We start from the raw sequence: 16501 nt of genomic DNA, 5'->3' as shown, positions 1-16501 counted from the left end.
ACAAATTGGCTGTCTCCTCTTCTGGTTGGTCATCCTCATCTTCTTCACTGTCAGAATCACCCCAAGCTGCAATCATGGCTTTCCTCATGTCCGACTTTTGAAAGTTTGCTTTGCTGAATTTTTCTCTTCCTTGCTCCTTGCCCTTTCCTTTTCCTTTATCATTTTCCCAGAGAGGACAATCTCTGATAAAGTGATCTGGGGATCCACACTTGTGGCAGCTGTAGTCAGGTTTGGCATTAGAGTTCTTTTTCCCGAAGTTCCTTGAGGTGCGGCCTTTCTTGAATATCCTTTTGAACCTTCGAACGATCATGGCAGCTTCATCCTCGTCTACTACTGAGTCTTCCTCCTCCTCTGCTTTCAGAGCCAACCCCTTGTTCCTCATGGTTTCAGTGTTGACTCCAAGGTGCAACTCGTGGGTCATGAGAGAGCCAGCAAGTTGCTCGATGTTGAACTTGGTGAAGTTCTTAGTTTCCTGTAGGGCTGTCACCTTAGCTCTCCATCTCTCGTCCTGTGGAAGACTTCTGAGAACCTTCCTAACCTGCTCATCTGTAGGAATCTGTCTACCAAGGGAAACCAGCACATTTATGATGTTAGTAAAACGAGTTAGCATCTCCTGGATGGTTTCCTTAGGTTGCATCTCGAATCTTTCATACTTAGACATAAGTAGATCGATTTTTGAGCGTTTAACCTCATTAGTTCCTTCATGAGTAATCTGCAGCAAATCCCAGATTTCCTTAGCGTTCTTGCACCCCATAACACGATTGTGTTCATGAGGTCCAAGCCCGCAATGGAGCAATTTCACAGCCATAGCATTGATTTCCATTTTGTCAAAATCCTCTTTCTCATATTCAGACATAGGCTTAGGGATTACCTCATTCTGAGCATTTGTTTTGGTGACTTCGAAATCACCAACTTCAATGACCCTCCAAACTTGGTAGTTCTCCGCCTTGATAAAGATCTCCATACGGTTCTTCCAGTAGGTATAGAACTTCCCGTTAAACATAGGAGGTCTCTGAGTTGAGTATCCTTCCTCGAGCTTTTCGTGAGTATTCATTTTCTCCAAGACCTTTCTTCTTCAGGGTTTCCTGATTCTCTTAGAAGTTAGGCTCTGATACCAATTGTTATTTCAATGAATACTACAAGAAGGGGGGGTTGAATTGTAGTATGAGAAATTAGCTAAACTTTTTGCGGAATTAAAACTAAGTAAGCTAAAGGAACTGAGAGATTAACTAAAGGAACTAAAGAATGCAAGAGAGATTTTACGTGGAAAACTCCTTGGCCCTAACAAGGAGAAAAACCACGACCACTTGGGATTTTGGGAAAAGAATCTTCACTAGAATAGGGCAAATGATCCTATTACAAGCTAAAGACTCAAACTCAAGTTCCTCTACGAACTTGAGACCCTGAGGAACAAGTCACCCAACTTGTTACTCTTCTCTTCTCTTTCTCTCTTCTCACTTCTCTGTTCTCTCTTCTCTTTCTCTTCTCTTTCTCTTTTCTCTCTCTCTTCTCTTTCTCTTTCTCATACACAAATGTTCACTCGAACTTCCCCATTCCCAATTACAACTCGAAAGAAAAACAAACTCTAGTATAAGAACATTAAGAACACTCTAATCAACTTATGTGGAATTGGACGCTTGACTCAATTAAAAGCTTGAAAACTTATGTGAGCAAGGACGAGTTTTTCCAACAGAAATCAATAGCTATTTATAGATCACAAAACGCCTTGGAAAAACTTCATTGTGCTGCAAACCTATTACGCCACTACTCATGCCCACTAAGAAGATCATGTCCCTTAATTTAAGGAACCATGAACTCCTCAATTTTGCAGAACCACGACTTGATCAAGAACGTGGGAGAGTAGGCCGCAAGTTTTGGAAAACATGGCGATTTTATTTTTTCAGAAGATATTTTCGAAAATAAGAAAATAAAATAAAATCTTTTTGCACAAGATACTTTCGAAATTCAGAAAGAAATAAAATCCCTTTCAAAAGATAAATGTTTTAGGTTGCAACCGTTTTCCTAAAACCTAGCATGCACAATTTTATCTTCTTAGACCAATTCCACACAGTAAATTCGAATGTAACTAACTTTCTTATACTTACATAAATCCTAAAATATATAAAATATTTAGTCTTCATGTTTCTCTGATGAAGCTTCTACTCCGAGGCTTCTGTTCCTTGGAAGGAACTTCTCTTCGCTGGTGATGCTTCTTCTCTGAAGCTTCTGTTCCTGAGGGAACCTTCTCTTCTCCAGTCTTCATTTCTGAAGCGCCAGTTCCTGTGAGGGAACTCTTCTTTTTGGATAGCTTCGTTTCTGGCTTTCCTGTTCCTCATGGTATCTTTGCTCGACACTTAATTCTCCTAGTCTTTGCACTGATCACACATTCAAACAATCAAGCCTTTATTAGTATGTAAGTAAGTGAGGTTGTGTCATCATCAAAATCATTAAGTCCAACAGAAGAGCAACAGAGATGCTATAACAAAAAAGAAACAGAATACTCGACCAAAAGCTCGTTTCCTTTGCAACAAAAATAACTTTGTGTAGAAAACATCATAGACTAAGTTCAGCTCAATCTCAATTATCCTAAAGGCATCCTTAATCGACATATTGGCAAAAAAGTCTCGACTTAATTTACGATCTTTTAAGCTCAAAAAACCGTCTGCTAGGAGTGCTTTAAACAGCTCATAATATCGATGAGCATCTACAATTTGCTTCTCATCCTGATTCAGCTCTTTATCCAAAGAAGTACCACTAGCACTCGTGTCGTTGGCATCATTTGTAACACCATCTATCATTGACGGCTGCTGATCATCATATGTATCTTGTCCCTCCGACTTTGTACCACCTTCTATCCGCCCATTTTTTCCTTCAAAAACGGTTGGAATATAAGCATCCTTGGCAGAATTGTACTCTTCCATTAACCTGGCATAGTTAGGCCCAGGTTCGGGTTCAGCCACTAGCAAAAAACAGAGCACATGTTCGCTCGAAGTACTTGATAACTCCCTCAACAAACATAAATACCGTAGGCAACCACAAATTGTTATCTCGAAACGATTGGAAAAAGACATAGGCAGTGATAGATACCTGAGTAGCCAGCTGAAGAGCGTGTCGATTCCACAGCTCGTTGTCTTCCAAAGCTAGAGCAGTTATTGTATCAGGACCACCAAGATGCAAAAGAAGAAATGGTGCCCAAAACGCGAATAGCTTAACTGTCTCAGGTGAAGCTCCATCGTTGCTAGAGATCAACCCAATGACAAACACTCCAATCGCGTCAGCTGACAAATAGAGCAGCCAAATAAAGAACCTCAGATAGCTATTTGCACTAGATTTTCTTAAGGGAGCAAGCAAAGTGAGAAATGCTTGGATAAACAGACTGACTAATATGAAGACACGAACATCCCATATTTCGAACAAATGTTTCACTTTCTCTATACTTTGGTTAACCATTTGATTATCTCAATTGGTAAACTAAGCTAGGAATTATTTGTTGGTTAGTCCAAATTCAAAAAAAAAAAAAAAAAGAAAGAAAAGGGTAATTATGTGCGTGATTTTAACAATGGGCTCATGAATCAAGAAATATAATTTTGCTTAAACTACTGTGACAGAATTATTTTGCATATATGATTGGTAGTTTTGGTCATTCTTTATCAAAATAATGCGGAGTATAAAATAAATAAATGAAATAAAGATCTTAAGTTGACTTAACGATTTTGTCGGATTTTAATAAACTGAAAATTTTAATACATGCCAGCTTGATATTTGTCCCATCCTAATATGCAGTAGTTAATTAATGCATAATTTATATATACAATGAAAATCATGGATCTCGAGATAATATATGTAAGATAAGATAATGTACTTAGTATAATTTAAAATAACCTAATCTCCCTACCTATTTTTTTAATTAAATAAATCAAATCTTTTAATTTGTACTTGTATAATTAGCTACTTAAGGGTTAAAATTGTGTCAATCAGTAATGTGGTATGTAGATCCTAATATATGAAGGTGGTTTTTTCACCTCTTTTCTGGTGTGAGACAATTCACTAGTGGTATGTAGATCCTTATATGTGAAGGTGGTTTTTTCACCTCTTTTCTAATGCGAGACAATTCACTAGTGATCTAACTTAAATACTATATGGCGTGAAAATAAAAAATAATAATAATAAAAAATAAAAAAAAAATATCTCCGATAATTATTTGAAACTTTTAAATTTTTTTATCTCACAAATAATATAAAAGTTACACATAATAATATACCGACCTAGTAGTATAATAAACTTATTGTATGGAAATTTCTACGAGGCATCTACTTGCACATTGCTTGATTCCGGTAGCATTCTTGCTTGATTCTGGTTTACAGTATCAATTAATTACTTGCACATTGCTGCGCTAGTTTCTCGATCAAGACTTAAAATATTGTAGACTTTGTATGGAATATTGTATAGTTAATAAGGACTCGTACTGTAGCCGTTGACTAATTATTGATTGACTAAATAATCAACCAATGTATGACATTTATTTCTCAGCTGATGCTTAATTATCAACAATGAACTGTCTTCTGTTTAATTTGACTATTTGTACAGATCTTAGAACCAGAAATAATTATAATCAGAGTTATAATTATAAAGTTTGATGCAACACCCACAAAATTCAATTTCACTACTTCTCTTGCTTTGCTCTGTCCATAACCACAATAATTAGATCAATGTCCAACACTGTAGTAACAGCTTCTTCCTCCATGAATCCTCTGATATTATCCCTCGTTGAAAATGGTAAAACTCTTTCGAGCCAACTTAAGAAGGCCAAAAACCAAACCAAGATAGAAGATAATAGTTCTACCATCACCAGGCAAGAGAGGCTAAAAAACATTCATGAAGATGTCCAAAAGGTGGTTCATCAAGTACTCGAAAAAATCGAGAGTCACCAACTTCCTTCCTCTTTCCCTGAAACTATCATTCCTAAACTCTATCAAAAAATCCAAACCATTCTTCATAATTTCATCAAGCATGACACTGATAATGCCTCAAAATAAGAGGAACTCGCAAAAATTGTTAATGACAAGAAGCAATCATTAGCTGTTGGAGCCTCTCCACAACCTGGTGTGCAGCCACATCACAGTGCGTCACTCGCCCATAATTCTACTCAGCTTGAAGCTTCTAGTACTTCAAATGATCAGCTAGAAGATGGGTTTGCAAGCCTCGGTGATAGAGAGAAAAGCTGTTTGATATGCTTCTGTTTGTTCTCTGCTGGTAAAGAGAGAAAGAAAAGAGAGCCGATCCATTTGTGGATCGGCATGAATTTAGTTCAAAATCAATCGGAGGGTGCGCAAAAGTTGGCTAAGCTTGTGGCCAACGGATTCATTGAGCGCACTATTGGCAACAAAATGTTGTGCAATAGGTACAAGATGAATGAAAATGTCCAATTCATGGTGGCTCAAAAGATGAACATAAATGTTATACCAGAGGGTCCTTGGTCAATAATGGATCATCAGCCACAACAACAGCAGCAGCAGCAGCAGCAACATCCACATCAACAGTCACAAGACTCGCAACAACCAGCTAGTAACAAACCTGTTTCAGCAATAGCCCAACAAAAATCGATCCTCAAACGCGCCTATACCTTCAATAAAAAGGATCAAGATCACAAAGATGTGACAGGGACCTTGGTGCTCAACATCAGAGAGAACTTTCTGGGTGGTACGACGTTCAAACGGCTCTCTGATAGGAAGAGCACTGTTAAAGTGCTACACCTTGGTAGCTGGGACCATAATCACAAGAGGTATATTATGGTTGAAGATATTGAAGCCTTGAAGACTTTGATAAAGCAAATGGGGCAAGTGACTTATTTAAGCCTTGAAGGGATATCAGGAATTGTAAAATTGCCAGACTCAGTTTACAAGCTCGAGTATCTACGGGTCTTAGATCTAAGAGCATGTCCTAACTTGGAGTCTCTTTCAGAAGGGATCGATTCGTTGAAACAACTTACGCACTTGGACTTGTCCGAGTGTTACCTACTTGCCTACATCCCCAAGGGAATTGCTTCCCTAACTGAGCTTAGAGTTCTCAAGGGATTTGTTATTAATCCTGAAGAGACACAAGGAAGGGGAAATAATGGAAAAGGTAAAGGAAAAAATGCATCTTCATCAGCGTTATTTAGCGACTTATTGAAACTCAAGAAGCTGGTCAAATTAACCGTCCGGACTAGAAGAATCAATTTTCCAACAAGCGATGATTTTGCAACACTAAGTTCGATGCAGTTGCTCGAAAATCTACTCATCGCTTGGGTGTGGAGTTCTGCTGATGGTCCAAGTGACAGTGCTTCAGGAACATTTCCTCCAAGCCTTAAGAAACTGGAGCTCCAGGCTGCCCCAGAGGACACAATGTCCCGACTGCTAAGGCTGATAAGTGAAGATACAAAGAACTCTTTGGAGAAACTCTATATTAGAGGAGGCCGGTTTTGGGATCTAGGCATGGAGATGCATTGTTTTCAACATGTACACACAGTACGTCTCCGGTACTTGCCTGAGCTACGCATCAATTGGGATGAATTTATCGACATTTTCCCTAAACTAACCCGTCTGGTAGTTTTGGAATGCCCCAATCTCATCTCCTTCCCATGTGATGAAAATGGCGTGTGGGAAGAGAATAAATTTACTTGTAGCGAGATTTAGTAACATCTATCAAATTTAAGAAATGTAATGTTATGCTGAAATGCTGATTATATTTTACTCTCTACGTATATACTGTACCGTCTTAGCGAGGGATTTCCGCTAAAAATGCTCAAAAATATCAAAATTCCCCAACTACACCCTTTACAAAGTTCCCCACTATACAGTCCATGTCAACAATTGCTTTTTAAATAATATTTTTTGTTCATGCACAAGCCGACCCCACTTATGATTACAGCGATCAAGCAGAAGAAGAAGAACCGCTTTTTATTGGTAGTTTCAAAAAAAAAAAAAATAAATAAATCAAACACTACAGTCTTGTAGCAAGAACCAGTGGAAAAATTAAAGGAATAGTTAAAAGACCCTCAATTCTCCTATTTCCCTGTACCTTTGCAATCCCACAGGCCCACCATTACCAACACCAACTCCGAGTCTCCGAGCAACCATGATTACAATTGTCAAAACTCGCCGAGAAAATCTTTAATTAATTGGAGATGCACTCTAATTCAACCTCTTACTATCTCCACCTTTAATTTGTCAATTACTTAATTGTTGTATTTCTCTAGGTAGTGTGTGTTGCTTTATTTATCATCCCAATAGCTTGCTGGGAAGATGAGAGATTATTGGGATAGTGTTGTGTTGGTGACGAAATGGTTTATGGGTTTAGTTAAAAAGAATCCGCTAATTCAATTAGCGGTTTACCAATGTTAACTTAATTGAGTTAATTAACTGTTTTGTGCTAACTATTAACCAAGGAAAAAAAAAATTGATTTCCTTGCCATTTCCATAAAAGTAGGGAATTAACATAATGATTTTCATGTAGTTGTTTGTTAAAATTAAAGTGTAACTTAAAAAAAATGGTTGCATTTGATAAGTGTACAAAAATGGATTGAGTACAATTGAAAGTTTTGAAATATGCATATGATGACATCGCAAGACTTCGCAACATTAATTCTTAGGCCTTACTAACGGACTAACCTATATATAAACTTGCTAATAGGCCCAATACCTGTTAGGATTAGTGTGGAGATGGATAAATCAAGGAGGCATAAGGTGAAATCAATGAGGTGAAGATTTTGACCACTTTAAGAAAAGGGCTGACTTCAAATGAGCATATCTCTCAATCTAGAAAGGATTTTGAGATGATTCAAGTTGGAGGTGATAGCTTATCTCAAGAGCTTTCCAACGACTGGTCATAAGCTAAATTTAGCCAAGAAACGAGGAAGTTATGGCTATTTTACGAGAAGCTGTCCAGCAGGGGAATTCGGAGCGCCCGCTCCTATCTGAGGAGCGGCCGCTCCATTCGAGGCTCGTTTGCTATTTTTTTTTCCAGTTTGTTTGAGCGGCCGCTCATATTCTTTGGAGCGTCCGCTCCAATGGGTTTCACGGGGTTGCTCTGTTTTTCGGGCCCGATTTTCTTTGTATGGTCATGATTAATTTTCTCCTCCCTCTTGATTAATTCTTAGCCTTTGATTATCTCCTAATACCTAGACTATATATATTGTTTTAGAACTCTTATTTCATTATTCACAAATATAAACACTTAGAGAGAGAGTTTATGGAAGGTTTGTGAGGAGCATTTGAATTATACACAATTCATGCTTGTAATCTTGATTTCATTCATCTCCACACTAATCCTAACAATACCATCCAAAAGAAGTCCTCACATTTTCACAAATATACACTCGAAAAGGAACATAGCTAAAAACAAAATTCAGGTAGGTATTATTTACTTAGTTTAGAATGGAAATGGACCGGGTTTGGTATCTCGGCCATGTTGTGGATTAAAAAGTTTCTTTGGGCCTAATAAGAGTCTCTATGTTTGGTGCAATTGCCCCGCATCTTGCTAAGCTTCCCAAAAAACAGAAAATTATTTTCTTTTACTCCATATAATAAAGGAATACCGCATTTTCTTCCCTATCCTTCACCCCCTCAGCCTCTTCATCTTTCCATAGCTTCCCCTTTATTTCCTATTCCTTTACTTTCTTATAAGAAACTGAATTTTGACACTTGAATTCTAATTTTCCATTGAAAATAAAATCCAGTAGTTTAGAATATATTTCTTTGAACAAAACACAAGATGGCCCATGAACACAAATGAGACATCCATACTAAAGATTCATACGAAGAATTATCTTTCAAAGTGAATGAATGAGTGAATGCTATTAGGCTAAAACTTGTAGGATATATAGCTGCCACAACATCATAGTTATAAACTTTAAAGCTATGAACACATCTGGAAACTGGAACAACACATGGAGGGTTCTAAGCAGCGTGAAGCAGATTGGTGTGTACAAAAGCTGACCTGAACTGTCATGGAAACTGTAACAATTGGATGTTGCACAAATAAATCTCCCACTTCATTATTCTGTTTTTGCTCTGCTATTACAGGCCATGAAGTGCTGTTATTTAAGCCTGAAACATGAGATTACTTATTGTAAGGGAGTGATTAGCTACCTAATATGAATCTCAGTGCTATGCTTCAAAACTTGATTAGTTATTGATGAAATGCCCCAAACTTACCACTAAGATATGGACTGTCATCATTTGTACATTCAGATATAAAAACTCTAGCCTAACATTGGTTAGATGTTGGCTGTGTGGCTGTGGACAATTCACCAGCATTCTTCTTGCCTTGTACTCCATGCATAGCACCTAAGTTTACATGACTGTCAGAAACGAAAATCACCAAATCATCTCTGACAAAAGTAATAAAGCATTATCACCAAGTGTATTCCACCCAAATTTGACATTGTCATGCGCACATGCCCACATATTATATGGAAGGAAGCCAGCTACTTAGTAGGCTTTCTACAAAGTGCATCGCATATTGTACTAGATCTGTACATTGCTCTAATAAAATTCATGTCTGGTGACCAATAAACTTGAGCAGAATAAAGATTATATGACAGCCCGGTTACAAAAAAAATCAAAATAAACAACTAAATAAAGCACTAATGTGAAGCAAAGTGTAGGCAAATGAATTGGCATTCCTAATGGTCAATCAGTACAAACAAGCTAGATAAAAGATAAGGGGGGAAACAATCAGAGCCCATAGGCCATATCAACAATTTTTTTCTGGAATTTAAAGATATGGCCAGCAAGAAAGAATTAGGTAGTATTCAGGGATTGTTTATTCTATATAATTACTCCACATTGCAATATTGTACATACTAAGCACTCGGAGAACATACTACGTATACACATTAGTTTTAGAATCGAAAATAAAACTTATCTAAAATAAAAAACACAAAAAACAGGGTGTATTTTTATTTATTTATTTTTTTTCGTTGCCTTGTTGGATTTCATTTAAAATCAATAATTCAAGTAGCTCAATCTGATCCACCGAATTCTCCTGATTATAGGTTGGGCTTGCAGCTAATATTGAATATTCTACGTTGATAGTCTTACCTGGACAAACTTAAGCAAAATGTTCTTTAGTTGTTTCAATCTTTCTCGACCATAGTAGTATTCCAGAAAGAAAACATGAAGAGTTGCTGTGGTTGACTATAACATCAGAACCTAAAAGAATGCTCCCTTAACACCCAGCAATCACTTGAACAGGGTCATATCACTTACAGACTCAACCCTGTAAACTCAATATACCTTGCTGCCTACTGGGCTTCCCCAGTTCCTCGTGTATTTATAGTTCAAAAAATCAGGTAAATTCAAATGACAAGGATCAAGCAAGAGTCTGGCTGGACCAAAAACTGAGGTTGCGAAGAGAAAAGACTTGCAGTATCACAGATAACAGGATACAAATCTAAGTAGCAAATGAAATGCACGACAAACTTAAGAATCAAAAGTCAACTAACCTTAACCTTTGTGTGAATTAACCCAGAATGATAATATGGTTTTTCTAATCCAGGAAGCTAAAATGTCCCTCCAATGTCTCAATACCGACATATGGACACTACAAACAGGGAAAAGAAAAAGTGAATATCAGAGTCAGTTGGCAACTTGGCATTGATTATCCAGCTCCCAGTATAACAATCTATAATCAACAAACCATATAGCAATGGAGGAATAAAAAAACCTAAGCAAATTTTGATTAAAATTAAAATTGATAAAAATCCATAAGACCATAAGTGGATAGTAGACAATCAAATAGTAAAATCATGTAACATAAAACAACAAATAGCACTGACAGCTTCTGCAACCATATTATATAATTATAAATGTTTTTTGACAAACAAAACAGACAGCAACCCATCTTAAGCACTATTAATGCAAAAAGAGCTTATTAACGGTTAAAATGAAAGTAGGGATATGAACTTGCCAGTGGGTGGTATAAGCGACCGGTCTTGGCCATCTGGCCATTCACACCTTTTCTCAAGTTCTGGACATTTCCAAATATTAAGCTCTTGTAATGCAGTAAGTTCACGAAAAGATTCTGGGAGCGCCACCAAGTTATGGCAATTCCTTATTGACAACCGCCGGAGCTGGGTTAAGTTGCCAAACCATTCTGGTAGGCCCCTTAATTCAGAGAGCTCATCAATGTAAATTTCTTGAAGACTTGTGACATAGCATAGGCTCCTAGGAAGATGTTTCAGTTTTGAGATTGAATACAAGCTCAAGGAGCTAAGGCACTTCAGGCTTTGCAAAGAAAACGGCCTGCCACTACTAGCCTCGTCTTCACCATCATCATCATTATTGACATCCCACAAATCCACTTTTTCACAGTGCCAAAGCTTCAAATCCTCAAGGGAAGAGAGACGCTGCAATGCACCAGTTATGTCTCTCAGTCTCCCACAATCACTGATTATAAGTTGCCTGAGAGATGATGGAGATTCAGCCACTAAATTGGTCAATTCATGGCATCCCTTAATTGAAAATGACTCCAGTGAACAAATATTTATTGTGAATGAATCCAGTTCATGAACAGATTCAATGTCCAGCTTCTTTAATGTGAAAGGAGTTGCAGAACAAGGTTCTGACACTGTTCCTAATGGATCCTCTCCACACAAGAGATGCTTTAGCAGAGTTCCGTGGATGTCATATGCCTCCAAAGACTCGAGTCTTGGCACCAGAGGCAATGACCTCAGCTTCGGGCAACTGTATATTCTAAGCCACGAAAGACGGGGAAAAACTCGCTGCGTCGAAAAGTATTGCTGATTCCAGTCATGTCTCTGTTGATGTACATCACCCTTCATTTCTAATCTTGACCATCCCTTCAGTTTGCACAGATGCTGCAACTCCAGACGTTCTAGGGATGGGAAGTATGCTGCAGCAGAAGGGATATCATTGTCGCCAAAATCTACATATTCTAATGCTTCAAGGTAAGCAAGTTCAAGAAACCTGAGATGAGGTAGTTGACTCATGGGAGGGAGACATTTGCATCGGTGGCAAAATTGAATGCACAAAGAAACAAGGTTAGGGAGTAAGCAAGGGGACTCATCAATCCCCCACCTTGGAAATCTCACTCCTGTCCAATCCATCACATGTAGCCTTTTAAGAGTCGGAGGAGGTTGCATGTACTCTAGCACCAAGGTCTCTTCATCCTCATCAGCACGATTAGTTGGATCTCCATATACGGATGACCATCTTAATACTAGGTCAACAAGCTTCTTACCCTTTAAATTGGCCACCATTGCCTCAGATACAGCTTCTCTACGATATTTTACTTGATGGATCACCAATCGTCCAAAAAGATTGTTCAAGCAAGCCAGAGCATCTAGACCGTTACTTTTGCCCACTACAAATTTATCTAATGTGCAGAGAGATGTTAACAACCCAAATCTAGATGGCATATCATTCAATCCAATTTTATTATTATACAAGTTTCTTAGATTGGTTAATTTGTTGAAGCCATTTGGAAATTCCCTAAGCAACTTACATGCCCGAATATCCAAAGTCTGCAAGTTCTGTAGCATTGTGATGGCCTCAGAAAGAGATAAAATGGAACAGCCAAGTCTAAGATACCTTAGGTGCACCAGCTTCCCTATGGAGCTCGGAAGACATTCACAATCAGCCTTAAACAAATCTAATGCACGTAAACACCTCAACTTGGAAAACATTTCATTGAGATTTAGCAATGTAGTATGTGATAAGAGAAGAACAGATCGCATTTGCTTGGTAGAAAGCAAAGAAGATGGAACTTCCCAAGAGGAGCCCACAATAAAGCTTGCATGCCTTATGCTGTCATTTATCTGTAGTTTTGATCCAGTTAGGACAGCAGTGTGTTCTCCAGCCACATATTGTGCCAAGTCATGCATCAAATCATGCATTTTACAGCTGACTATATCACCATCCTCACCTCTAACATCCTCTAGTAAAAAAGATCTTCTCAAAAGATCCATAAGATATACATCACCAACATCCATAGCACTTTCACCACCGTATGATGACATAATGAATCCTTGGGCCATCCAAAGATCAATCAGATGCTGTTTCCTCAACACATAATCCTTGGGAAAGACAGAGCAGTATGCAAAGCATTGCTTTAAGTGTGAAGGCAAATGATCATAGCTTAGCTTCAAAGTTGACATAATACTATCTTCATTCTGTTTTATCATCCTCAGCTCCTTATCCTTGAAAATCTTCCATTCTATCTCAGCATCTTTAGAATAAAGAAGGCCAGCTATAGTCCGTATGACAAGTGGAACATCAGCACATCTTTTAACTATCTCTCTTCCTATGCTTGTCAAGTTTGGATTTCTATGCTCTTGTCCTTGTTTGAATACTAGGTTTCTAAACAACTCCCAAGACTTCTCCTCAGACAGGCCTTTCAATTCATAGGGTACAACAGTGCCCATATTAAGAGCCACTACCCTAGACCTACAGGTTACAATTATTCTGCTTCCTTGTTTACCACCACATAGAAGGCGCTTCAGAGAAAGCCACCTCTCACGATCCTCGTCCCATACATCATCTAATACAAGCAAGTATTTCTTATCATTGACAGAATTCTGAAGGCGGATCTGAAGTTCTTCCATACTCAAATGTTGACAATCACTACCAGTGACCGAGCTAAGAATTTTTCGTGCGAACTCTTCAATACTAACGACATCAGACACACATGCCCAACCCCTCAGCTCAAATTGTTTTTGAACATTTTTGTCATTATAAACAAGCTGAGCAAGAGTTGTTTTCCCTAAACCACCAATCCCAACAATTGGGATCACAGAATATCTTCCCTCAACATCATCAATGTCTAAAATCATATCTATAAGTGCTTTTCTATCTTCATCTCTACCAACTACCTCTTCCTCCATGATGAAAGAACAGGTACGTTCCTTTTTAGACAAACTAACTGAAGGTTGTTCCTCAACAGAACACACCCCGAGATTAAGGCTTTGCATTTCTGAAGTTATGATTTTAAACTCCTTCATAACAGCCTTAACCTCATAAGCAACTTTGCTATTCCTGAAATGGCTAAAAGGACTTAACTTTGAAAACAAATTGTGTAGCGGTTTAGTCAGCTTACCCGCAGCAATCAGCTCAGTCTCTTTATCAGCTATTGCAACCTCTTCAAACAAATCCTCCATTTGGTAGAGAACATTTTTTAGTCTTTTCAGCCACAACTTTACAAGAGCTCCACTCTCTCCTTCCCCTCGCCTCTCCGCATCAAGAACCCGAGCTTGGATCATCATCATTGTTTTCTGAAGCTCTTCGACCTTATTTCTCCCACCAAAGTACAGGGCGATCTTTTCATGAGCTGATTTGCCTAAAACCCCCAGAAGCTTTAGAACAACATCTGACACTATGACTTCAGCCATTTCTTTCTCCCCTTATATTTTCTCTAGCCTTTTTTTCCCTTCAACTTTGCTATCTTCGAAACCTCACTACAGCTCAAGCAGAATATTGTCTTTTGAATCTTTTTTTTTTTTTACTTCCACAAAGTATCACTTGGATCAGGATACATACTCCGGTGAAAGGATTGATGTAGCTTCAATCCTATATGGTAAGATAGTTTGTATGCTAACTTAATTGTGGAAAAGTCTTTGATCTTGACAACTGGCTGAAATAATAGTCCTACTGGACTAATATGAGGAATATAATATATATAATGTGAAACTTTGACAATTCTTTCAGATGTATGACAATATTTCTAAATTTTAACATAGATCTAACAGTATGTCAATATCTAGCACATCAAAGAAAGTATCATAACAAAAAGTAATAATGTCAAGAGGTCAAATCACAAAACTAAGAAAAAATCTAATTTCTCAACAGCCAATATTCATTATATATCAAATTATAATTTTAAGGTGTATACGAAGTATAATACAACAATATTCCTACTACCAATATGGTAATTCGGACAAGATCCAACACAAATTCCACAATTATTTCTTGCCATAAGAACTTTTGACTGTTCTGATACAAGAGAAGCTCAATACAAGAAAATGCATCACATAAAGCCAAGTATGTCATAATTCTAGGAAGTCATAAGCTTACATATTGACAGAATGTTAGGCTGTTAGGTGTAGCGAAAGAGCTTACTTCACTTTGATGCCCAATGACTGAACGACGTCTGCCCTTCAATTGCCCTTCAATTCTTATTTACTTGTACTAAAAACTTTTTCTGTAAGGAAGAAAAAAAAAAAAAAAATCAGATGTTTCGTAATCAATACAACAAATGATTCTGCTGTATATAAAAGTCACTATGCGAGTGTTAATTTCTTGTTCATACTCTCAATGCAACTTAAACTGACCGAAATTCAACTACTAACACTTTTGAAAAATCTCAACACAAGGACGACTTTGTCCACTTCTTATAATTGCGTACAATGATGACTAATAGACTATAAAAGTGATATGTGACAAGGATTAATCAGTCTAAATTCATTATATAATAGACAATTAACAGTACAGTTTAACATTGAACAAAAAAACCTTGAAAAAGATTTTATGCCTAAACTAAAGCACTTTTGGTGTATAAATAAATGCATCACTTATATGTTCATATCACTCATATATACTTGGTAATTGGTATATAGTACAACTATTAGAAAAATCTATGCACTTATACTTGAAAATAACTATATGCAGCATAGTAGCCAAAAATTATACTCCAAATCAAACAAATGAAAGCAGTAAAAAAACCAGTTAATCAGTATAGTTTGGTTCATAAGATGGCAGGGCACCTGCCTACCATCCACCCGGCCCCGGGTTCCAGTTCCGGACCAGCGTTTGTTGTATTGCACATTATACAGCAACGCAAAACAATTCAATTCACTCAAATTTTGACACATTGAAGTTCCAAGTAAAACTAAAATAATTTAATAACAAAATTGACATCAAAACATGCTGATTGTCAAATATTTATCTTAAATACTAAAGTTTAATTCGGAATTTAAGTTAAATTAAACAATAGACTATCTAAAATTCAGCGATTAAGTAGATAATTAAAGCAGCAATTTCTTTACAAAATGCTAAAAATTGAAAAATCAAGTTGAATAATGTAAATCAAAAGGATAGATGTTGTACCTTTTACTCTTGTAATTTGACAAATTGACAATCATAAATTGACAAATCGTGCTCATCAATTCGAATTTTTTTGCAGATTTTTGAAGACTGTGAATTGAATTTTGTAAGAAAAGATAGAGGAGGTGTTACACAGCCAAAAGGTGAAAAGAAATTTACGGAATTGAGAATCATAAAGTGGCGGGGCGGTGAATGATGATATTCGCAGGTGACAATGTTTTAACGCTTTATTTGGATAGCAAAGAAGGAAAGAAAAGAAAGGGAGGGAAAATGGAGGAAGGAAAGGGAAAAGAACGGGAGGGTAGGTGAGCTCCATTTTTCCTCCAAATCTCTCCAATTTTGAAAAGATTATGTTTATTAAAGAGAGGGGGAAATGGATCCTTCCCTCTCCTTTCCCTTCC

The 16501-nt window shown here is 37.4% G+C and overlaps 2 protein-coding genes across 9 annotated transcripts; one reads left to right on the top strand and one right to left on the bottom strand.

The window, feature by feature from the left end:
* Window positions 1-1303: 1303 nt before the first annotated feature.
* LOC145586025 (putative disease resistance protein RGA1) lies at window positions 1304-16416 on the bottom strand. 8 transcript variants are annotated; one of them, XM_081642733.1, is made up of 6 exons: window positions 10951-14619; window positions 10487-10584; window positions 9195-9326; window positions 8977-9086; window positions 3088-3278; window positions 1304-2375 (listed from the first exon to the last, which is right to left on the bottom strand). In XM_081642733.1, the coding sequence occupies exons 1-2, from the start codon at window positions 14387-14389 to the stop codon at window positions 10565-10567; spliced, it is 3459 nt and encodes a 1152-aa protein (XP_081498859.1). In that variant the 5' UTR covers window positions 14390-14619; the 3' UTR covers window positions 1304-2375; window positions 3088-3278; window positions 8977-9086; window positions 9195-9326; window positions 10487-10564. The 8 variants fall into 8 exon arrangements, 5 of the variants coding, with proteins under 5 accessions (XP_081498859.1, XP_081498862.1, XP_081498861.1 ...); XM_081642735.1 differs by lacking the exon at window positions 1304-2375 and adding an exon at window positions 2545-2925; XM_081642736.1 differs by lacking the exon at window positions 3088-3278.
* Window positions 4710-6674, top strand: LOC145585955 (uncharacterized). Its single transcript, XM_081642647.1, has 2 exons — window positions 4710-4904; window positions 5040-6674. Exons 1-2 carry the CDS (start codon window positions 4710-4712, stop codon window positions 6672-6674), a joined length of 1830 nt encoding a protein of 609 aa, XP_081498773.1.
* Window positions 16417-16501: the final 85 nt, after the last annotated feature.

Source organism: Chenopodium album, chromosome 16 (assembly GCF_948465745.1).
Source record: "Chenopodium album chromosome 16, dcCheAlbu1.1, whole genome shotgun sequence".
In the NCBI taxonomy this organism is placed as follows: Eukaryota; Viridiplantae; Streptophyta; class Magnoliopsida; order Caryophyllales; family Amaranthaceae; genus Chenopodium; species Chenopodium album.
The sequence above is the reverse complement of the archived record's forward strand: the minus strand, read 5'-3'. Positions and strand labels throughout refer to the sequence as shown.